This window comes from Cervus canadensis, chromosome 22 (genome assembly GCF_019320065.1).
Source record: "Cervus canadensis isolate Bull #8, Minnesota chromosome 22, ASM1932006v1, whole genome shotgun sequence".
NCBI classification, from domain to species: Eukaryota; Metazoa; Chordata; class Mammalia; order Artiodactyla; family Cervidae; genus Cervus; species Cervus canadensis.
Genome location: NC_057407.1, coordinates 9,133,681 through 9,157,229, shown reverse-complemented (window position 1 = coordinate 9,157,229; position 23,549 = coordinate 9,133,681). Strand labels below are relative to the sequence as shown.

The following is a 23,549-nucleotide window of genomic DNA, read 5'->3' as shown; positions in this document are numbered from 1 at the left end:
GTGAGTGATCACTCAGTGCTGTGGGGGTTTTTTATTAGTCAGACTTCCCTTCCTGGCCTACTGCCCGGGTATGGCCAGTGACAGCCCATACAGCGTGGCTACCGCCAAAGTCAGGAAGGCCAGCAGGCCCAGGGGGGCCAGCAGCCCCTCCCCGGGTGGCGCTCCAGGATGCTTCACTGGGGAAGGGGTTGGCTTGGGGCTCCTGTCTCCACGAAGGTTGGGGCCGGTGTCGCTGGCTCTGGCCAGGGGCACTGTGGCTGTGACAGCAGATGGCCTTGGGTCGGTTCCAGTAGAGGTTGTGACCACGTACATTGGCTTGACGGTGCTGAAGGGCTTGGCATGAGCATCCACCCACCGTAGCAGGGCCCGCGGCCTCCACTGACAGATGCTCAGCAGGGCGAGCACGTCCCCCTCGGCCGTGTGCGAGTCTGGCGGGGCCTGCCCGTACAGGCGTGTGTAGATGCTGCCCAGGCTGTAGCTCTTCCTTGGGCCGTGCTCCGAGGAGCTGCCAGCCGGCTCCAGGGCCTTCAGGGCAGCGATGCTGTCCACACAGAAGGCGTCGTCCAGAGCACTGGCCAGGCCCAGCAGCGCCAGCTCGGCCCGGAGCAGGGGGAAGTCGTAGCGGTCACCATTGTGGGCCACGAGGCACCAGGGCTGTGGCTGGCGCTGCAGGAAGGCACGGATCAGGTTGACCAGGTCGGCGTCAAAGGCCCGACGCCCGTGGGCAGCCAGCACGGCGGTGCTCAGGCCCGTGATCTCACTGGCCGCGGGGCTGCACGCCTTCCCTGGAGCCACGCACAGGGAGAGCTTGTCCAGCACCCGGGGCGGCGGGGGCGCTGTCGGCGCAGGCCCCTGAGGGGCGGAAAGGCCCGCCAGGGCGGATCTGTGGACGGCCAGCAGGCACAGCTCAGTGATCTTGGGCTGGGAGAAGGGCAGGCCGGTGGCCTCCAGGTCCAGGAAGATGAGGGTCTGCACAGGCCCTGGGGGCAGGGCCCGCGAGCCCATGGTGGGTGTCCGCTGCTGAGCCTGCGGAGGAGCAGGGGGTCGGGGTGGGAGGGTGAGTGCCCGCTGACGGGCGGTAGGGCGGGTGGGGTGGGAACGCCTCTCTGGCCTTCCCTGCCCCATTCGGGCCTGTTGCTGAGCTCCAGCACCCACTTTCAGGCAGGAGGACAGAAGGCAGGGTGGCTTCCTTAGTGGGACCCGCTCACTCGGCTGTCTGTTCAGGTGCAGGCTCAGCTCCTCCCCTGGTGGCCTCTTAGTGTGGGGGGGTGCCCACGGCCCTCCCACCCTGCCTCATTCCCCTGGGGGTTCTCACTTACCGAGGAGCCGGCAGGCAGCAATGACTCAGGGTGCACACTCTGCCTGGTTCTTGCTGCCGGCAGCAGCAGTGGCGGGAAGTGAAACTTGGTCTGAGCCCGCCCAAGGGCTGGTGTGAGCATGGCCCGCCCCGCTTGTCAGCTGGCCTGGGCTGTCCCTCCTACCAGCACCCGTCCCTCCCCAGGCACCCGCAGGGCTGCCCCAAAGGCCTCAGATCTCTGGCTGTAGGCCCACTGGCTAGCACGGTGTACCGGGCCCTCGCACGCTCATGGTGGGAGGACCAGGCTATGGGGGGAGGCTGGCTCCATGACTCAGCCTGCCGGGAGCCCCCCTGCCGTGGCCATTTTGCACCCAGTCCATGGCCCCACTTTCCCAGGCCTCCCTGGTTTAGGCCTGGGCTGAGGGCCGCCTCCACCCCTGCGCACAATGGTTTCTTCCTGTGGCCTCAGGAGAGAGGGATGACTCAGGGCAAATCCACAAGCGGGCAGGGCTCCTTCCCCAGGGCAGATTCATCCCCGTGGGGCTGGAGCTCAGCTCCGGCAAGGCCCAGCAGGGATCTCAGCCTTTCCCGGGTCCCGCTCCTCTGTCCTTCCCGCTCTGCCGACACTGAGCAAACTCAGGAAACAGAAGGCTGGCGCGTTCTCAGCCAGTCAGTGCTTTTAATCAGCGGAGGGAAGGGCGGGCGAGAGTGGCTCTGGTGCCACCGTGTGGCCCGGTGCTCACAGGCCTCAGCCACAGTCCATCTCAGGCTCATCCACATCGGTCTCCACGGCACAGAGATCCTCCAGGGCCGCCTCTGAGGCAAAAACCAGAAGGTTCTGTGGTGACGGCCCAAAGGCGCCGGGACTGGGGGTGGCCCCACCACTCCGCCCGCCCCCCAGGCCCACAGGAACTAACCAGTCCCTTCCACGCCCAGGCCTCGCTCCCTCAGCTACTGCAAGCAAAGTGATACAAAGGCAGTTCAGACAGGGATGCTTCTGGAAAAGCCACGGCTCTGCCAGGCTGACTCAGTAGATACGAGCCAAAGGCAGGCTGATATACTGAGCGAGGAGCCAGAGCAGGAAGGAAAGGGTGGCCCAGTGCTGGCAAAGGCTGTGTGGACTTAAGGCCAGGGGGTCTGACTGGCCCGGGGACTTCAGGGCCGACCCCGCGTCGGGGCTGGGGCGGGCGGGTGGGGCCCTCCTGCGGGCTCACCTTCACAGTCGGTCACGTCTGGAAGCCCTCGAATCAGCGTGCTGACGCCAGGCATGACCTGGTCATACTGGTGCAGGACCTCCACGCAGTGCACCGTGAAGAGCTTGTCCTTCTGGGACAGGCCGTGCAGCAGGAGCACCGTGTCCCGCAGACACCGCACCGTCCGCCTCTGCCGCTCGGTCCGCGGGGGCCCCCCTGCCCGCCGCACCGTCAGCCACTGTCTGTGCAGCATCACCGTGAGTGCTCTGACCACCTGCGGGAGGGCGCGGGCGGAGGTCAGGGCATGTGCTCTCTGCACCTGGACCACCGGCTGGGCGGGGCGGCCCCAGTCCTAGCCTCCCCCCGGGGTGAGGAGGGTTCTGAGCGGTGGCACCAGGGTCCAGCCCTGATGAAGGAGCATGGGATGCTCTCAGACGGCCCTGTCAGCCACCAGCAGGGCTGCCCGCCGCCAGCCCCCTTCTGCGCCCAGCACTCACCTCCACGTTGCACTGGCAGCTGGAGCCAGTGACTGGGGAGGAGGGGCTCTGCACACTCAGCTTGGCCAGGAGCCACACAGCCTAGAACAAGAACAGACTTGGTTCCATCCGCGCCAGAACGCCACCCCAGTTCCAGTCACGGCGAGGGCTTTCTCAGGCTTCTTGCAGAGCTCCAGTTGCCTAAGCAACTGCCTGTCTGGAGAGGCCCTTGGACTGCAAGGAGTTCTTACAGGAAATCAGTCCTGGATATTCACTGGAAGGACTGATGCCGAAGCTGAAACTCCAATACTTTGGTCACTGATTCGAAGAGCTGACTCCTGAAAAAAGACCCTGATGCTGGGAAAGATTGGAGGCAGGAGGAGAAGGGGACGACAGAGGATGAGATGGTTGGATGGCATCACTGACTCGATGGACATGAGTTTGAGTATACTCCCAGAGTTGGTGATGGACAGGGAAGCCTGGCATGCTACAGAACTTGGGGTCGCAGAGAGTCGGACACGACTGAGCAACTAAACCAAACTGTCTGCATTGATGGAATCCAAGAGGTGATGGCATCCTGGGCCTTCCCAGGAGATGCTCAGGACCAAGACCTGTGTCTCACCAATGACCCCTGCCTCCAGGCCCACCTCCAGCTACCAGGCTACCCTGCCAAGTCCCAGGATACCCTGGGTCCACGTGTGTTATATCTGTATAGTGGGGGCCCCCAAAAACGAGTCTTCCTTGTTAGTCTCTAAACGCGTCACCGATGTGAATGAAAGCCCCCTTTGTCCCCTGAGAAGGAGGAAAGGCGCCCCTCCGGTGGGGCGGGGTGGGGTGGGGAGGCGAGCCGTCCACAAAGGGCTCTGGTGCTTCTACCTCTTGCTCCAGCTGCAGCCACTGCGCCTCGGAGGCGGCTCTGTTAGGTCTTGACGTGATGTACGTGTACAGCAGCAGCAGGAGGCAGCCTTCTGGAAGGGACGCCCCAGCTCACGCTCAGGCTCTGCCCTCCCACCCACCGCCTGAGGTACAAGCTGCGGGAGCCCTCAGGAGGTGCCTGGCCCGTCCCTGCCACCTCCTTCCCCTCAACCAGCCGGAGCTGTCCGGGTGCGGGCCCCCCGCCCCCTGGCCTGCTTTACCTGAGTGGGAGCAGAGCTGAGGTGCGAGCTTCTCATGGTCCACCAGGAGGGACAGGAGCTCAATCGTCAGCAGCACGCTGGGCAGGGGCGTCTCTGGGCACAGGCATTGCGGCAGCACCCTGAACACGCACTGGAACCTGAAACACAGGGGCCCAGAAAGACGTGATGCCTCCAACCCAACTCTGTAACTCACCCTTCTTTTTCACTGTCGGTAAAAGGAAATTGAAGAGGCCAGGGAAGAGGAGACTGGATTCAGATAGACCTGGCTTCAAATGCTAGCCTGGGAACAAGTGGGTTACCCTTCACTGCGGGGCTGCTGTGGCTGAAAGAGGACAGGTCCTTGCCTGGCCCAGTGCCACCTCGAAAATACGAGACGCCTCCCTGGACCTGGCAAGCCAGCCTCCACACTGCTCCCAGCTCCTTCCTGCCTTTGCTCCCAAATAGGGAGCCAGGTCTTGAGCTGAGTGTGAGAGGAGAGTCCTGAACCCACCACCAAAGGACTGGCTAGACTCTGGTCCGATCTCCTGACATCACTTGCCAAGCAAGGAAGACTTCATTTTCTCCGCTTGTCAGGAAACACTAGCTCCTCTGCAGCCACGTATGTGAAGGTATTCACTTGAGGTGTGCATGGCTCGGGCACTTGAGGCTCGGGCACTCTTCCCCCCAGTCTCAGGGGCAAAGAGCTGGCCCATTCATTACCAGGGAACCAAGTCCCAAGATAAGCACTACTGTTGGCTCAACCCACACAACCTCCTAGGTGGCGGGGGAGTTCTATGGGTGTGTCCCCTTTCATACAAGGAGGTTTAAGAATATTCCCTGTGTACCATTAAGGAGCAAGGTCTATTTGGGGCAAACTCATTTGAGAGCAAATCCTGTACGACAGACAAGCTGAATGTTTCTAGTCACCAGGGAGTATGGAACTTGGTGGAAAACTGGAATTCCCAAGTATCCACTAACGAGTCACCTAATTTCATTATTAGGCTAGAAGTGGCCCACTGAAACTGAAACAAAAAAAACCTGTCTATATATACAACACAGTTATTTCCAAATTAGTTTTTGATGGCATCAGAGCCTACTTATTTTAAATGTTTTTTTCTCCAGAGCCCCCCAAATGCACAGTAAATAACAGTCGTGCTACTCTGCTTGAGTTGGGGATGAGTCTTTTTGTTCAAAAGCACCTGCCAGAAAAAAAAAAGAAAAAAGCCCCTGCCATGCCAGTACGTGGAGAGCAACCCTGGACGACCTAACTGCTACACCAGACGGGGTAGGAAGATAAAACTCGGGAAGACGTGCTCCCAAGCCTAGTGGGCAGTGGTACGCTTCGTAAGAGGCCACAGCCTGCCTGGCCACTCGTGCCGTACATGTGCTTTAGAGCCTTGGTACCACCTGTCCTAGGCCTCCCTGGCTCAGATGGTAAAGAACCCACCCGCAGTGTGGTTTGATCCCCGGGTTGGCGTGGGCATGGCAATCCACTCCAGTATTCTTGCCTGGAGAATCCCCATGAACAGAGGAGCCTGGCAGGCTACAGTCCATGGGGTCACAAAGAGTCGGACTGAGCGGCTAAGTACAGCACAGCACCTGGCCCTGGCTTTTGCTTTTACTCCAAGATGAACAGGAAGCTGTGTGGTAATGGGGTTCAGCTTGTCAGCATGAAGGAATTCGGAAGGGAAGTGCTGCGGGGAAGTGGCATCAGCGAAGGGCGTCTACAGAGACCAGCCATGTGGCAGATACTGATTGTACTGTCTGCTGTTGTGACATAGCCAGTCTCCACCAGTCCTGTATGCTGCTCAAAGTAATTTTTTTCTATGAACAATCCCATTTTAAATAAATCAAAATGCTTAAAATCTGAATGGATGGAATTTAAAAGTACTTTGTTGAAACAGCAAGCTGGGCAGAAAAAAAAAAAAAAAAAAGACATGTAAAATTTTGTTATTTCCAGTCTGTATATGAAAAATAGGTCATCTAAAGGAAAAAAAATAACTTCGATTAACTAGTGTTAAACAAAAAAGAGGTTTACTAAATATGTTAATCTATCCTTTTAACATAAGCCTCACCTTTCATTTTAAAGGTTTCCATAGAAATTTAGTTATTTTATCTTTCAGCCATGTGCTATTTTTTTTTTCTCTTGCCAACATGCGTAAAAAGGGAAGTCAATTACAAGTGCAAATAATGTGGTATTCTTTTGTAACTCAAGTCTTGAAATGTTCTGTAGTGTTAAGCAAAGTCTCCTCTTGCTTGATACTAAATAAACGTTTGAAAGAAAAAAAAAATAGTCACTCAGGAGCCTAACTGGCTTGAAACCATCTAATACACTCCCTCTGGCGTTTCAAACAAGACTCCCTAACTCAACACGGAGTTTATTCACTCAGCAAACACTGAGGGCTCAGAGTGAGCCAGGCTCTGTGCTGGGCGGGAGGACGCAGGGCTCTGAGGGTGCCACCTGGGCTTGTGAACAGAAGGCACTTGTCTGGCCTGCAGTAAGCACCCATGAAACGGCTGTTTTTTCATGTCACAGATAAGGTCAACAGGAATAGAATGGTGATCTGTCTACCAAGATAACTGGTAAAAATGTGCTTCCTGGAATTCATTCATTTAAAAAATAAGAAACCAAGATGCAAGGATTTTTCAGTTATCCACAGATCAATGTGACAAGCTGCATTAACAAAGTGACTAAAAACCATATGATCATCTCAACAGATGCAGAACTTCTGCTAAAGTTCAGCATCCATTTATGATAAAAACTTCGGAAAGTAGGCATAGAGGAAACTTAGGTCAACATATTAATAATAAAGGCCACATGTGAAAAACCTACAGCTGACATCAGATGCATTGGTGAAAAGCTGAAAGCATTTTCTCTAAGATCAGGAACAAGACAAGGATGCCCACTCTCACCATTTTTATTCAGATAGTTTTTGAAGTCCTAACCACAGCAATCAGAGAAGAAAAAAGTAAAAAGGAATCCAAACTGGCAAGGAAGAGAAAAATTTCACTGTTTGCAGATGACATACTGTACACAGAAAATCTAAGATGCCACCAGAAAATGACTAGAACCCATCTGGTAAAGTTGCAGGATACAAAATTAATACATGGAAGTCTGTTGGATTTCTATACACTAACAATGAGCTATCAGAGAAATTAAGGAAACAATCCCACTTACCATTGCATCAAAAAGAATAAAACACCTAAGAATATGCCTACCTAAGCAGGCAAAAAGGCCTATACTCCAATAACTGTAAGATGCTGATGAAATAACATGACACAAACAGATGAAATGATAGACTCTGTTCTTGGAAGAATCGATATTGTCCAAGTGACTACCCAAGGCAATCTACAGACTCAGCGCAGTCATTATCAAATTACCAATGGCATTTTTCACAGAACTAGAAGAAAAAAATTTAAACAGGCAGAACACTCTTTGACATAAAATTACAGCAGCTGTTTTTTGGATCCATTTCTTAAAGCAAAAGTAAACAAAAGTGGAAGAAAAAAATGCCAATGGGATCTACCTAATATAATTTAAAAGCTTTTGCACAACAAAGGAAATGGTGGACAGAGTGAAAAGAGAACCCATTATTGTGGGAGAAGATAACTGCAAGTGATATGACCGATAAGGGGGTCATATATTCAGCATATATAAACAGCTCATACAACTCAACATCAAACAAACAACCCAATCAAAAGATGAGCAGAACTGAATAGACATTTTTCTAAAGAGGATAGCCAGATGGCCAACAGACACATGAAAAGATGCTCAGTTATCACTCATCACCACGGAAACGCAAATCAAAACCGCAATGAAATATCACCTCAAACTAGTCGAATGGCTACCACCATCAAGAACACCAACAACAAATGTTGGCAAGGATGTGAAGAAAAGGGAATCCTCCTATGCTATCAGTGGGAATGTAAATTAGTGCAGCCACTGTGGCAAACAGTATGGGAGTTTCTCAAAAAAATAAAATGGGAGTACCATATGATCCAGCAATTCTACTTCTGGGTTATATCTGGGAAGAATAAAAAACCAAAACACTAAAAAAAAAAAAAAACCAAAACACTAATTTGGAAACATGCACCCTGATGTTCATAGAAGCATTATTATCTACAATTGCCAAGGTACTGAAGCAACTGTCCATCAACAGATGAATGGATAAAGAAGTTGTGGTGCATACACACACACAATGGAATACTGTTGTTGTTCAGTCGCTAAGTCATGTCTGACTCTTTGCAACCCTGTGGACTGCAGCATGCCAGGCTTCCCTATCCTTCACTATCTCCTGGAGTTTGCTCAAATTCATGTCCATTGAGTCAGTGATGCTATCTAATAACCATCTCATCCAATGCCACCCCCTTCTCCTTTTGCCTTCAATCTTCAATGGAATATTACTCAGCCATAAAAAAGAACAAAATTTTGCCATCTGCAACAACATGGATGGCCTTGGAGGGCATTATGATAAATGAAATAAGACAGAGAAAGGCAAAAACTGTATGATATCATGTATACTTAGAATCTAAGTATTACAGGAAACTAGTGAATTAAAAAAAGATAAAGACTCACACACAACCAACTAGTGGTTACCTTTGGGGACAGAGAAGGAAGGAGGGAGGGGCAAAATAGGAGTAGAAGATTAAAAAAGCATTGTTATGGGATTATATGAAATCATGCGTGTGAAACTTCTGAAAATTGTAAAGCACTATGGAATTTTAAAGGAAAAAAAGGAAAGAGAAGACTCAAAACAAAATCCAAGCAACCAGCCACTGTGACCTGGGCAGGGGTGCTGAGCCCACCTTGCTGTCCACACTTCTCTGCACTACACTGTGTCGAGCTCTGAGCACCACCTCTAGGATGGACCAGACAGGCGGGAATATATTCATATGGTGACCAGGATCCAGAAATGTGTTTAGTAAACAGGTATTCTGGGCTCAGAGACAAAAGACTTAAGATCTGTGCAGCCAGTGGAGTCATTCCAATACAGGAACTGGCCTCTGGGTGGAGTGCTGAGGGGGTGATGAGATTCTAGGACTAACTAGAGGACTGGCTTGGTGAGGTTTACCTTCCCAAGTGTTCAAGGTCTGGAATCCCAAGCTAGGAATTTCTGACAATGCTGTTTCGCAACAAACTATAAGAGGAACAAGTAACCTGTGGCTCATGCCAGTGGTGGGCACCTTGAAGATGGGCAGATTCCCAGCAATCAGCTTGTACCTGCACACCCCCTGCTTCCTCAGGGAACCCCAGCAAACTCAACCTCAACATGCCTGTGATATGCAGTCTTCACCTGATGCATGTCCCAGGTCCAAAGGCCTCTGGGTTTGGTCTCTGTCTTGGGGTCAGGACGCTCTTCCATAGTGACTAGCAGCCTTCTTTTAACATGTGTGTTTTGCTTACCTACTGCCTAGAGGCAGAACTAAGCCAAATAAGCCACTTCCTTGGTTCTTCTAACACCTGGCCCCATTTCCCATGACTTCAGAACTCCCTGAGCTAAGAACCTAAACCAAGGCTTAGAGCTGAGCAGTATGAACGCGTCAAGATGGGAGCAAGCTCAGGGGCCACAGGACAGACCTCAAGAGGTCAGGTAAGACCCACAAGGAATCATGACTCCCACGCTGCAGGATACCTGGGCAGGAAATCAAAGGAAGCATTTTCAGCTAGTTTCACCAAAACCTTAAGGCACTGGCTGAGGACACTGGCTTGAAGGTGACCTGTTGCTGCAGAAGAGGAAGCCAGAAGGTGAAGGAGCATCTTCAAGAGTGGATGCTGGCCTTGGTCCTCGGCAAGCCCCTCTGGGGCTGAGGTCGCATCCCCATGACAATGTCCGCGAACCTGGCTCTGGCCTCCTTCCCCCGCAGCAGACTCAGCGCTCGCTCCCGACAGTAACAGGCGGACGACCGCTCCGCTGTGGCACACCAGGTGCTGGAGGACGCTGAGTGCCGCCACCGAGAAGCCTTCCAGGTTACAGAGGGGGTCCTCGGGGCTGGCCTCTGCCCCAGGGCTCACACGGGAGGGGCGTGTCGGTGAGTCCGCAGGCGCGCCGCTTCTCTTGGCTGCTGCCAAGTCCTGCAGAGCCTGGCAGTGTAAGCCGATGAAGAACTGTACCAGGGGGAGGAGATGCACAGCCCCAGGGAGCCTGCGGAGCGGGAAGGCCCTCCTGCCTCCCTCTGCTGGGTCTCTGTCACTGGCGCCTTCTTCATTCCTGGCCACCAGGTTCAGTCCAGTGAGTGCCAGGTGCTGTGCTTCTCTCAGGGCCGAGAGGGGGCAGGACCCATCGCGAGGACCTGTGGTCCTCAGGCTTGAAATCCCAGGCAAGGTACTAGCAACAAACACAAAAGAAAAGACACAAGTGTGAGAGGCAGATATGGTCAAGGAACCCAGAAAACCTGCTGGCAAATTCTCTCATCTCCCTGCCCAGAGCAGATGTCTGAGGCTGGTCAGGACCAGATGGGGACTTGCTTCCTGAAAACTCCTTCCAGACAAGCTTTTTAGGAGTCTTGTGCTTACCTGCCAAGCCCTGGTAGCTGGAACTGGGTGCCGGCAGGAGCCTCAGGACAACTGCTCAGGAGGTGGCACAGACCCAGGGGCGACCCGGGGATCAAAGGCTGCTTCAGGAGAAGGTTTATCAAAATGGAGCCTGCGGAAAGACAAGGTGACATGAGAGTGCTTTTCTATGATGCCAACTCTGCTCTCAACGGTCACTGAGGCCCCCTGAGACACCTGTGGGTACTGAAGGCTCGGGGGCATACTTGCTCTTGGCCTCTCCCAGTTTATAGTCACATACTTCAATCACAGACTCCTATTCCCACTGACCCTCTAAAGCACTGCCTGGTTCCCACAGCCCAGGACAGTTAGGCAATTCCAGTGCAGCATCACAGAGCACGATCAGACCCAGGCAGGCATCTGGCAGAAGAAGCATGCGTTCTGGTACCTTGATTGTTTGATCTTTGCATCCAGCTGTCAACAAGACCTTTCTGGGGCTCTTCCTGCTTTATGGGGCCACCTCCCAGACTGTGAGCCTTATTCTCTGCAACTAGATAAAATGTTAATAAAAATTAGAATATGAAAGCACACGTGTATCAGAAACTCTTTAAACGTGATGAGTTTCAAACATACATTGTTCTATTTTTTTCAACTCTGGATCAAATCAAGAGCCAAAGCATCTCAAGAACTTTCGCATCTTTGCCTTCCTCATATAAAATAGGAATTTGCATAAAGAAAAGAAAAGAAAATTAAATTGTGTGTCCCACTCCAAAGTCAGGCAATAACATAAAAGCTGTAACCTTAACATTTATGTGATTCTTATTACATGCCAGACTCTGTTCTAAGAGCTTTACACCTGTCAACTCTCTTGTTCTTCACACCAGCCCTCCCAGGAGGTGTTATCAGTGGCTTTGTTCTATATATAGGAAAACTGAAGCACAGAGGTTTGGGTTGTGTGTGTGTGTGTGTTCAGTGTGTGTGTTCTGTGTGTATGTGTTCAGTGTGTGTGTGTTCTGTGTGTATGTGTATGTGTTCAGTGTGTGTGTGTGTTCAGTGTGTGTGTATGTGTGTGTTCAGTGTGTGTGTTCAGTGTGTGTGTGTGTGTGTGTTCAGTGTGTGTGTGTGCTTAGTCGCTCAGTCATGTCTGACTCTTTGCAACCCCATGGACTGTAGCCCGCACGAGGCTCCTCTGTCCATGGAATTTTCCAGGTAAGGATACTGGAGCAGGTTGCCATTTCCTTCTCCAGGGAAGTCTTCTCAACTATAACCACTTCTGAACTTGCTCCCAAAATGTGAGTAGCTGCAGTTCTCAGGGGTGCCGTGATGCTAATGATTTGAAAGAGCTGATGGCGGTAGGACAGAGGCAGGGTATCTGAATGGCAGGATAAACTGGCACAGCACAGTGAAAACCTACTAATGCTGATTGCTTCTCTCTAGAAAGCAGTAGCATTGCCTCAGTCTGGACTCAGCCTGGCTATGAAAGGAGCACATATTCCTGCATCCTAGTTGTGCTTCTGGCCTGTCGATGGATGCTGACTGTGGAGGTTTTAAAATACGCCTGCAAGTTCTTTGACACGCTTGCACTCAAAGGGTGCAGCCTTGTCTCCCTCCCCTTGAACACAGCCCAGACTCAGGGACTCAGTTCTAATGAACAGAACTTAGGCTGAGTGACAGAACTGATGCCATGTGACTTAAAGGTTCAGACACAGAAAGGATAGATTCTGCTTCCACCAGGCTCTCTGGGTTTGCTAGCTCTTTAGGAAGCCATGTATGGGGTGAGGAGGTCGGCCAAGTAGCCCTGGGGAGAGGTCCACATGTGAAAAGAAATTCCACTGTTAGACATGTGAACGCACCACCTTGAAATAGATCCTCCAGCCCCTGACAAGACTTCAGTGATTCCAGCGCCCTTAGAGACAAACCATCCCCACTATGCTGTCAGAACTGTGGACCCACAGAAAGGAGGAGAAAATAAACACTCAATTGTTTCAAAGCTCAAGGTCAAGTAGTCTGATATTGAGTTGTAGATGATAGAGAGATGGACTTACCCTCCCTGCCCATCGGGGACTTGTATGCTGGCTCTGTCTGGCAGGGCTGGGGAAGGGACTTGTTAGCACTAAAAGACTCCTTTGTAGGGAAAGATGGTTTTCCAAATTGTGGAGAACATGCTTCTGGCTTTATAACCACAGAAGGGCTTTTCCTAGGACTGAAAAAAATTAACTATGAAAGCAGAGTAATGATTCTAACCCCATGTTAAATACCTGGTTATAAAACTTCTAACAACACGCCAGTCAGGATGGCTGCTATCCAAAAGTCTACAAGCAATAAATGCTGGAGAGGGTGTGGAGAAAAGGGAACCCTCTTACACTGTTGGTGGGAATGCAAACTAGTACAGCCGCTATGGAAAACAGTGTGGAGATTTCTTAAAAAACTGGAAATAGAACTGCCATATGACCCAGCAATCCCACTTCTGGGCATACACACTGAGGAAACCAGATCTGAAAGAGACACGTGCACCCCAATGTTCATCGCAGCACTGTTTATAATAGCCAGGACATGGAAGCAACCTAGATGCCCATCAGCAGATGAATGGATAAGGAAGCTGTGGTACATATACACCATGGAATATTACTCAGCCGTTAAAAAGAATTCATTTGAACCAGTCCTAATGAGATGGATGAACCTGGAGCCCCTTATACAGAGTGAAGTAAGCCAGAAAGATAAAGAACATTACAGCATACTAACACATATATATGGAATTTAGAAAGATGGTAACGATAACCCTATATGCAAAACAGAAAAAGAGACACAGAAATACAGAACAGACTTTTGAACTCTGTGGGAGAAGGTGAGGGTGGGATGTTTCAAAGAACAGCATGTATACTATCTATGGTGAAACAGATCACCAGCCCAGGTGGGATGCATGAGACAAGTGCTCGGGCCTGGTGCACTGGGAAGACCCAGAGGAATCGGGTGGAGAGGGAGGTGGGAGGGGGGATCGGGATGGGGAATACATGTAAATCTATGGCTGATTCATATCAATGTATGACAAAACCCACTGAAATGTTGTGAAGTAATTAGCCTCACAACTAATAAATAAAATAAATAATCAAAATAAAAAAAAATAATAAACCAAAAAAAAAAATCCAAAAAAAAAAAAAAAAAACTTCTAACAGGCTTTAAACTTTTCATGTCTAGGTGATTTGACCAAAAGATTCATCTACTCCACATTTGTTAGTCTTTGGCAGGATAGCAGTGTAAAATTCAAGGCACCTTCATCCAAATGGTAGGAAAAAAATCTTTCATTTGTTTCCACCTTCAAAAGTATTGGGCAGAATTCAAGTACTATTTCCAATTCCACCAAAACATATTTTCAATTTGCAACCTTTTTAAGAAAATTTACTTTTAATTGGAGAATAATTGCTTTACAATGTTGTATTGGTTTCTGCCATACAATGCAAATCAGCCATAAGTATACATATGCCCCCTCCCTCTTGAACCTGCCTCCCACCGCCCGCCCCATCCCACCCTTCTAGGTTGTCACAGAGCCCTGGGTTGAGCTCCCTGTGTTATGTAGCACTGGTGGTATGTCTCAGTGCCCCTCTCAATTTGCCCCACGCTCTCCTTCCCTGTGTCCACAAATCTGTTCTCCATGTCCATGTCTCTACTGTTGCCCTGCAAATAGGTTCATCAGTACTATTTTTCAAAATTCCATATATATGTATATATATATGTGTGTGTGTGTATATACATACACACACGATACTTGTTTGCCCATGAATTACTTCACTCTGTATAACAGGCTCTAGTTCATCCACCTCACTAGAACTGACTCAAATTCATCCCTTTTTATGGCTGAGTAATATTCCATTGTATATATGGACCACAACTTCTTTATCCATTCATCGGTGGATGGACATCTAGGTTACTTCCGTATCTTGGCTATTGTAAATAGCTGCAGTGAACACTGGGGTACTTGTGTCTGCTTCAGTTATGGTTTTCTGAGGGTATATGCCTCGTAATGGCATTGCTGGGTCATGTGGTGGTTTTATTCCTGGTTTTTTAAGGACTCGCCACACTGCTCTCCATAGTGGCTGTATCAGTTTATATTCCCACCAACAGTGTGAGAGGTTTCCCTTTTCTCCACACCCTCTCCAGCATTTATTATTTGTAGATTTTTTTGATGATGGCCATTCTGACTGGTGTTAGGTGATACCTCATTGTAGTTTTGATTTGCAGCAACCTCTTTTTTAAATTGAAATATAGTTCTATACAATATTATCTAAGTTATAAGCATATGATATATAGTGATTCATAATTTTTAAAAGTTATACTCCATTTATAGCTAGTATAAAATAATGGCTACATCCCCTTGTTTTGCAGTATATACTTGTAGCTTATTTTATACCTACTAGTTTGTACCTCTTACTCCCCTATCCTTATATTGTCCCTCTCCCTTTCCCTCTCGCCACTGACAACCACTAGTTTACAACAACCTCTTTTTTAATAGCCAGGGCCTGAGTCAAAAGATTTTCAGTAGAAAGAGCATCTAGTAAGAGGTATGTTGTTTCTTGCAACTAGGAAACGGCCGGTTCCTTGGTGTCAGAGTTTTTATGTTAGAGAAGCAGTCTTAATTAACCCTCTGATTAGATTACACAATGCTGAGGCCATCCTGTGAGGAGTGTGAAGAGGAAAGGATGGATTCCTTCTGCTGTCCCCTGTCTTACCTGGACTATGCAAGGCCTGAAGAGTTCAGTTTCATACCCTGTCCATTATAAGCAAAGGCAGCAGAATGCTGAATACCAGAAAAAGATGACCTGACCCACACTGTTCAAGTTTCAAGGCTGATACTGACAGACTTCTCACAGGACAGACCATTAACTGATTACGTCTGCGGCAAAGGTGGGGGCCGCTGGGCAGCAAATGAGAAAAAATGTTCTAAGCAGTTGGGACTGACATACAGTTGGGACAAAATCACTTATTTGAAAAAAATTACATAAAAGTGAAGACTGGTCAACTCTAAAACTCTAGAGATCATCCTTCCAGCCTTTTCTCATCCTGAGGAGCTGTGTTTATAAAGTCCTACAGGAAGAAGGCACTTTCAGAGAGTGTGGGGCCTTTATGCTATGATCCCCCAAACCATTGCAGCCTCATCTGAACCACCTTTGAGGTCTCCGGAAAAGAGGATCTGTGCCCCAGTGGCAGAGTCTAAACGACCTTCGTTTACAACTAGTCTGACACTGTCATTCAGACTTTTTATGAAACGATAACAAAACAGTTCCCTCCCTCTAGCGCCATCATTACCTGACATGGGAAACGGTGGGTACAGCTAGTTTATTAGCTCGTTCACTGTTCTGAAGCTTCGTTCTTAATTCATTCATCTCTGCATCTTTAAACTGGAGTTCAGACTGCAAGGACTGGAGCTGGAAGGCAAAAGAAATATACTTATAGAGGTCTCATCACATATGCAGAAATAGCTCTGGGGGACTACCCTGGCAGCCCAGTGGTTAAGATTCCATGTTTCCAGTGCAAGTGGTCCAGGTTTGATCCCTGGTCTGGGAACAAAGATCCCACCACCAACAATCAAAAATAGTTCTGGGTTTCAAAAATCTCAAGCTAGTAAAAGAAAAACAAACAATGAGAAATAGTATAAAAGTCTGCTGTGACATAATTGTCTTAAAATATCAAGTTTTAGCTTTCTTACCGAAAGATGGCATGGTATTCTAGAAAGATATTTTGACCTGCTTATTGCTAAGTAGTTTGTGAGGATTCAAACACCATTTACTCGGCCTCTCTGAACTTCAGCTTATGTGTAAGATAAATACCTGTCTTCCTGATTGGGGGGATTAAGTAAGAATGGTAAATGTAAAATGCCCAGCACAAAGCTTGACAAGGTGCAATATCTCACAGTAACATGTAGACCTTGTAGTGAACATGTTGTTGTTTAGTCACTCAGTTGTGTCTGACTCTTTGCAACCCCATGGACTGGAGCCCCCCAGGCTCCTCTGTCCATGGGATTTCCCAGGCAAGAATACTGAAATGGGTTGCCATTTCCTCCTCCGGGGATCTTCCCGATCCAGGGATCGAACTCACGGCTCCTGCATTGGCAGGTGGGTTCTTTACCCTTGAGCCACCAGGGAACACAGTGGTGCACACTCCAGGTCTTCCTGAAGGTCTGGGCTGAGGATCTGGAATAGTTTTACCAAAACCCTGAGCAGTGTGGGGAGACCTGCTGCTCTGGCCAACAGTAACTGCTGCCATTCCCTAAGCACAGTCCATGCCAGGCATAGCACCAGACACAAGTGCAGGACCATTTAAGTCTCACAACAACCCTTCTGGTTATTTTCGGGAACAGATAAAGGAGATGAGTCATAGAGCATGACTGATCGCCCTGAGGTCACTGCTTGAATGTGATAAAGCCTGGCTTCAATCTCTGGCTTGTCGGTACATCCCTTGGTCCTCACTATGCATATGGAAAAGCAACTACTGCTGCTAGTGTTAGGCGCAGGTCAGCACTTCTTCAAAGATTGCCAAGTTTGCTGAATGAAGTAATAGCGGAGTAAAACCCATGTCCTTATTTGGGAAGTGAAGGAAAGTAACATCTACCTGGCACCCAGTTTTTCTCCCCACAACAGTGTCTCCCTCCCCTAAGAAACATCATTTTCCTGCCTCTGAATATATGATTTGAATGGGAGCTATTATCTCTTTGGTTCCAGTGACTAGTTCCGGGGAAGGCACCTGACTCAGGTTAGACCAATTAGAGCCTTCCCCAGAATTTTAAAACTTGAGATGAGGACCCCTAAGACTTCAGTCTGTTTCGGAGCTGTGAAATATGAGCCCTGGAGAAAACATCCTCAGCCATAAGGATGGAACTTATCAACAGTATAGAGAATAAAGATGAGTCCTGGCAAATCTCAAGTCATTTGAGACTGCAGTACATCTGCTTTCCCCAGACTTAGTTACGGAAGGCAATACGTTTTTTTGTTTGTTTGTTTGGCCTAAGCTAGACCAGTTGAGTTTCTGATCTGCCAAAAAAAAAAAACAAAACCCAGCATAATTTAAGCCTGTTTCTGCAAAGTGTTAGCCAGTGACTTAGGCAACCACAGCAAAGCAGAATTTCATCTACGTCCTTTTCCAAACCACAGAGCCTCAAAGAAAAGTACATGTAATTTGTTGGTAGCAAAAGTATTTCCAACAAACAACTGCTGAAATCTTCCTGGGAGATTTATAATCAACTTTAGGCATTGCTTCTAAAGGAACTCATTAAGCAGGCAAAGCTGATGTCCATACAAGCAAAACATATCTCTGGGTCACCTTTTTGGAGAATTCCTTTTCTTTTTCACTGAGTGCTTGAGTTTTCTCTTGTTCAAGAAGGAAATGAGATCTTCTTTGTTCCTCTAGAATGGATTCTGTCTGATGCAGTGAGTCCCGCAAAATTTTAATTTCTCCATTTTTAATGAGCACTTCTTCTTCCATTGCCTTCATCTGGAAATTCCAAATTCATCTTGTGAAAAGTTTGTAAGGGAAAATTATATATGCACTTATTTCAACATGTAGCTGGGGAGATGAAGAAACACATTTAAAACATGTCCAAAGGATCAATAAGTGCTCAGAATACATCCATGCCAACCAGATCATGACCTGCTAGGTCCATTCCTGGGACAGCAGGTTTTCAGCAAATAGCTTAAAGACATACTTGTCACTTCTGCATGTACATTCCAAAGGTCCTACGAACCTACAGATAGTCATATGAAAGATGTCTGCTTTTTGCAAAACTGTTAATGAAAATAGCAACCATTATGATGATGTGTTTCTTCTATAAGACACATGCTATAAATTTATCTCAGTACTATAACAGAAAGTTTGTATCTCTTTTTGTATAGGGTTTACAAAGTGTCTCTTTTCTTGCCTTGGCTGTTAGGAATCTCAGGATTTAGTTGCAACCAAAATTTTCTGGCTTTCTTTCCCCAGTTTTCTCCCAATTCATGGGGATGAATCTGGACTCTTGTTTTAAAACTTTTCTATATTTTATTGTATAATGCTTTCTAACACATGCATAAGTGAATGAATTAACTACAAAACCCACAAGTTAAATCCCTTACCTTTTCTTTAAGTTCTTTGTATTGTGCCTGAAGTACCTCTAATTCAAAATTATCTTTAACTGCAACACTTTCTCTGTTTTTCCCTGCAGGATATTTTGACATCCCATCTAATATGGTGACCTTATGAACATCTGTAAAACACAACAACCAAAAAAAACCAGTTCCCATATACTTTTTAGGACTCAGTATTTTCCCACTTTCACCAGCCAGTGCTGAAAACAATCACTTTTGAAAGCAAATTAAAGAAAGATCTACTAAGTAGAATAGGTATTTCCAACATAAGAACACGATTCAATCCTTATGAAATAACAAATTCTGCCTCCCTCTCCCCATTCCGCACTCAGTTTCTTGTTTTTTTTTTTCCCCCTGCACCCAGTTTTAAGGGTCTCAGCTAAAGGCTGAAAGGTGCTGTGGGAATCTCACTGTTCGAATCTAGTGATCCATTATTCAATAATATTTACTCAGCACCTATAATATGTCAGGCACAATTTAGCCTCTAAAGAAAGCTACAGTGGTGAGCAAAATGGATACAGTCCTTACGCTCATGGAGCTTACATGGCAATAAAAAATATAAGAATAAACATAAAATTACAACTGTTACAAGAGCTGCAGAGAAGAACAAATAGAGGAATGCCTGTAACAGGGGATTTAATCCACATGGATGACTGGAAGCCTTCCCCAGGTAAGTGATAACTGAATGGAGAGCTGAAGAACAAGCAGGAATTAACCAGAGGAGTGGCAATGGGGAATGGATGGAAAGAACACTCAATGTGTAAGAAACAGCAATATGGACTTCCCTGGTGGTCCAGTGGTTAAAACTTCACACTTGCACTGCAGGGAGTGTGGGTTTGATCCTTGGGAACTAAAATCCCACATGCAGTGCAGCCAAAAAAAAAAAAAGACAGTGATGTGCAGTTTCTGTATTGTAGGGAAGCAGGGAGAATTCAAGGAATGAATCTTTATACTAGAAGAAGTGTGAAGTCATTAAAGGCTTTCAGCAGGGATGTTCATTGTGTTCTGTGTGTGACAGATTTTAGTTTTAAAATGATCACTCTGGCTGTGGTGTGAAGTCTGACTTGTAGCAGTCACAACTGGAAATGTGGACACAATTTAGTGGACTTTTGTCCAGGGGAGGGGTGATGGTAACACAGATCAGGGAGATGGCAGAGATGATGCAGAGAGGATGGATTCTTGAGATGGAAGAAAAAGGTAAAGGTACAGGATTTGGAAAGGAGCAAGGGGGATGCTGGCTTGTGCTACATGATGGAGAGTGGTGCTAATCTCTGCCATGCAAAATGTGTTCATCAACGTGTCTTTTCTGAATGTCTGCTTTGCCAAGCACCATGCTGGAGATGCTGGCAGATGACTGGATTTCCAGGAAATGACTGTGTGGAATTTAACATGTCTATAACACATCCAAGTAGAGATTCAAGGTACCCTCAAAACCTTTCTCTTCCAGGGAGCCCCATAAGACGTCACTAGAATGAGTGTAAGCTCTAAGAAGGTGGGGGCTTTTGTTTGTTGCTAAGTGTCTGCAGCTTCTAAAGTTTGGGCACCTAGTACAATTTATTGGTTGTATAAAAACAATAAGTCTATCTTATCTCTTGCCTCTGCCAGATCCCTCTTGTGCTCAGGCGGTCCAAAGGAAAAGGTGGTCTTCATTCGATCTAAAGCCTCCCAAACATGTTATAAGGATGGGTCCCCATGTGTAGGTAATGATGGTTCTTATGGCTGTAGTAGTTGTGTTGCAAGGATCTCTGCTGAGAACTAAGAACCCAGTGGTCCAAAGTATAGAAACCCAAGTAAAATGTTAACCTAGCTTTCTATATTTCAAAACGGCTGTTCGACATTTCTGATACATTTCTCCCCTCAAATCAAAGGACCTCTTGGATACAATCGCTGCTTAAATCAAACTGTTCCTATGAAGGGGCAGTGTGGGTGCAAGACACCGGAACGGTCGCCGCGGGGTTCCGAAGGCAGAACCATCTAAGGGGTCGAGGGAAGTCTGCACCACTCTTAAGGGGAAAAGGCGAACTCACTGGACACGTCCCGAGCCGTGGTCGGGCACTGGCTCAGGGCCTGGGACGCTAGCGTGTCGAGCTCCTCCAGGTCGTCGGCGGTGAAATCCTCATGCAGGCCGAATGGGTCTTCGGGGTCCGGGGCGGCGGGGATGCCCCGGGCCCGCTTGCTCGGAGGGTGCCCGGTGTTGGGCGGAGGGCCAGGACTAGGTGCCGGGGGCCCGCTCCGCCTCCTGCTGCCTGACGCGGAGATTCCAGCCATGCCTGCTGCCCGATGATCTCTAAAGACACTGAGCCCGGCCTATACTCGCGAGGAAGGCGGAATGGACCAACCGCCCGCGCGCCGCTGCTCGCCTCAGCCGCTGGGACACGCCCCCGAACCAACGAGCCAATCACCTGCCAGCTGCCGGGCGCGGAAGAATGACATCATCAGAGCGCGCCTCTGTGCTCCACTGACTGCCCGCTGAGACCTGTTGCTTCCCGCCCTTCTTGGGCCCAACCTCACCCGGCGCTTTGGTACCGACTGTTAGGACTCGGTAGGCCACTGCGGTGGTCTAAGCGCAGCGAACTGAGTTACCTAGGCAAACTCACCAGCCCCACCACGCAAGTAGTGTGCCCGCTTCTTGACATGCCCTGGGGCAGCGCTTGCTGGAGTTCGCCCAGATAGGTATTCACCCGTGCATTGTAATCTAGGGTAGGCAGCAGCATTCAGACTTTTGGTTTTTGTGACCTCGCTGTCCAGCCAGACCCACTTCTCAAATACCCCAGGCTCTTAAGGAGGAGTGTGGAAGAATGGGGTTGGGCTAGGAGTTAAGAATAGAACTGTTATGAGCACACATCTTTGAGTACAGTAAATGTTTTGAATGTGTACATTTGGTGAAAGTCTGAGAAGGGTGTGCTTGTGTTGAAGGGCTTAGGAACTGCTCAGGCTGTTAATATTTATTCGTTCATTTCTCTGGGAGCTCTTAAGTGTTTTTGTTCCAAGCGCTGATCATATGGAAATGAATGAGACTCAAGAAGTCAACGAAGGTCCCATGGAAGTAGCAACTGGGCTGTCCTACAGGTTAAGTGGGAGTTATCAAGAAGTGCTAAGGAGGATGGCATCAAGATTACTCAGACAAGAATACAATACTGAAATGGAGGCCACATAATTGCCAGGTAGGCGTTATCAATGGCAAAATAGGAAGGTAAGGTTTTAGAGAGGAGCAGGGATTCATGCTGGGCTTGAGTGGCTGATAGGATTTTACTGGCAGGCTGCAGTCCATGGGGTCACAAAGTGCTGGACACGACTGGACGACTAAGCATGGCACTGTGATGTGCAGGACATTTAGCAGGAACAAGGTGTTGCAAAGTAACAGGGGCAAGATTTTTCATCCGTGTGTGTCGCTCAATCGTGTCCGACACTTTGCAGTCCCATGGACTGTATCCTGTTAGGCTCCTCTGTCCATGGAATTCTAACTTAACCTATGAGTATCCTATGAATGTTTGGGAGGGCAGTAAATGAAAGGGAGATAGTTGTCAGGGCCTAGAGGGTCTTCAGTACCTGGCTTTAATTTTTTTGAGGTAACTGGTAGGTTCCCTCAGATAGTCACCCAAATATTGGATGCTTATCTTAATTGCTCCAAGTCTCTGGTCTCGTAAAAACACAAGATTATACTTCGTTAAGTGCAGACTGAGTTCCACCAAATAAAAGAGCAGTAGCCTCATCTCAGCAGCAGTGTCCTAGTTCTGGCTCTCCGAAGCGTTATTCGCAGCAGCACAGGGAGGGGTTCCAGCTGGCAAGTCCCACAGGGAATCCCTGAAGTCCAAAGAGGACGCTGCTGGCCGTGTACCTTTCCGGGAGACAACCAAAGGGGGACGTTTCTCTTTTACGACTAGTATCAAGTACATTAGAGCTGTAATACAAGTTTCAATCTATGAAAATCTTCTCCAGTTTTGACTCAGCAAAATCTCAGGGCCCTTCTGGAAAACACATTAGTGATATTAGCATTATTCCCATAGTTGTGTCTAGATCCTAGAAGTGAAGTCTAGACTTGTGCATCTAAACTGTTTCAATACATATGCATTTAGCACATTATGGTCTCTGTCCTCCAGCAATCTACCCTTCTTGGGAGTCAAAAGTGGTAGATAATCAACAAGTGTCAGGAGTAAAAAAAGGAAACAGGGTTGAGAGACAGGAGGACTAAGGAAGAGTTTCTAATAGGTGAAAACAGTAAAGAGAAAACTTGCTTGGAATGTAGGTCTCCATGGCTCAAGATGGATCACAGGGATTAATCTAGTAGATAACAGAGGGTAGAGAGCTGCACCCAGACCCCTTAATGCCTCTCTGGTCATTGTGGGGACTTTTTTTTTTTTTTTTTTTGGCTCTAAGAAGCTACAGAGGAATTCTCAGTCAAGGAGAAACAAAGTATAACTTTACGGTTCAGAGATTACTCTAGGTTCTGAGTAAGCACTAGCTGTTGGGAAGCAAGGGTAGGGAGAGAAAGACAAACTTTGATGTGACTATAATATTCAGGTGAGGGATTTTAGGGTTAGAAGGAAGATGTGGTGGCATTAGTATTAAGTATGAAGAGTCCAGATTTAATTTTGCCGATGGATTGAGTTAGGGGTGGGGGAGATAAGAGATGGGAATCTAACAAGGATCTTTTAAAGCCCTAGTGGAAATGCAGACCTGGGTGCTTCAGAGTAAGCTTAGTCCTTACAGATTCACTCCCCTCTAACAACAGAGAAGTGCCTTGACAAGAGGAACTGTTCACTGGCGGATGTCCAGCTTGCACACAGCAGGTTCCTTACATGAACAGATGCACAACCTTATTAAGGTGGTAGAGAAATCAGGAGAGAACACAGACTTAAGAACACAC

At 48.1% G+C, this 23,549-nt stretch overlaps 2 protein-coding genes across 6 annotated transcripts; both read right to left on the bottom strand.

Annotated features, from left to right (window-relative positions):
- Nucleotides 1–16: 16 nt before the first annotated feature.
- Nucleotides 17–1,945, bottom strand: TREX1 (three prime repair exonuclease 1). Its single transcript, XM_043442389.1, has 2 exons — nucleotides 1,320–1,945; nucleotides 17–1,026 (listed from the first exon to the last, which is right to left on the bottom strand). Exons 1-2 carry the CDS (start codon nucleotides 1,437–1,439, stop codon nucleotides 58–60), a joined length of 1,089 nt encoding a protein of 362 aa, XP_043298324.1. The 5' UTR covers nucleotides 1,440–1,945; the 3' UTR covers nucleotides 17–57.
- Nucleotides 1,941–21,053, bottom strand: LOC122424523 (ATR interacting protein). Of its 5 annotated transcripts, XM_043442388.1 has the most exons (14): nucleotides 20,710–21,053; nucleotides 18,671–18,801; nucleotides 17,883–18,053; nucleotides 15,873–15,991; nucleotides 12,617–12,774; nucleotides 11,020–11,121; nucleotides 10,596–10,725; nucleotides 9,715–10,407; nucleotides 4,103–4,239; nucleotides 3,843–3,934; nucleotides 2,988–3,068; nucleotides 2,512–2,764; nucleotides 2,215–2,251; nucleotides 1,941–2,113 (listed from the first exon to the last, which is right to left on the bottom strand). In XM_043442388.1, coding segments are annotated over exons 1-14 (2,346 nt in total). In that variant the 5' UTR covers nucleotides 20,951–21,053; the 3' UTR covers nucleotides 1,941–2,112. The 5 variants fall into 5 exon arrangements, 3 of the variants coding, with proteins under 3 accessions (XP_043298323.1, XP_043298322.1, XP_043298321.1); XR_006264461.1 differs by lacking the exon at nucleotides 3,843–3,934; XM_043442387.1 differs by lacking the exon at nucleotides 2,215–2,251 and having other exon boundaries at nucleotides 3,843–3,931.
- Between the last annotated feature and the right edge of the window lie 2,496 nt (nucleotides 21,054–23,549).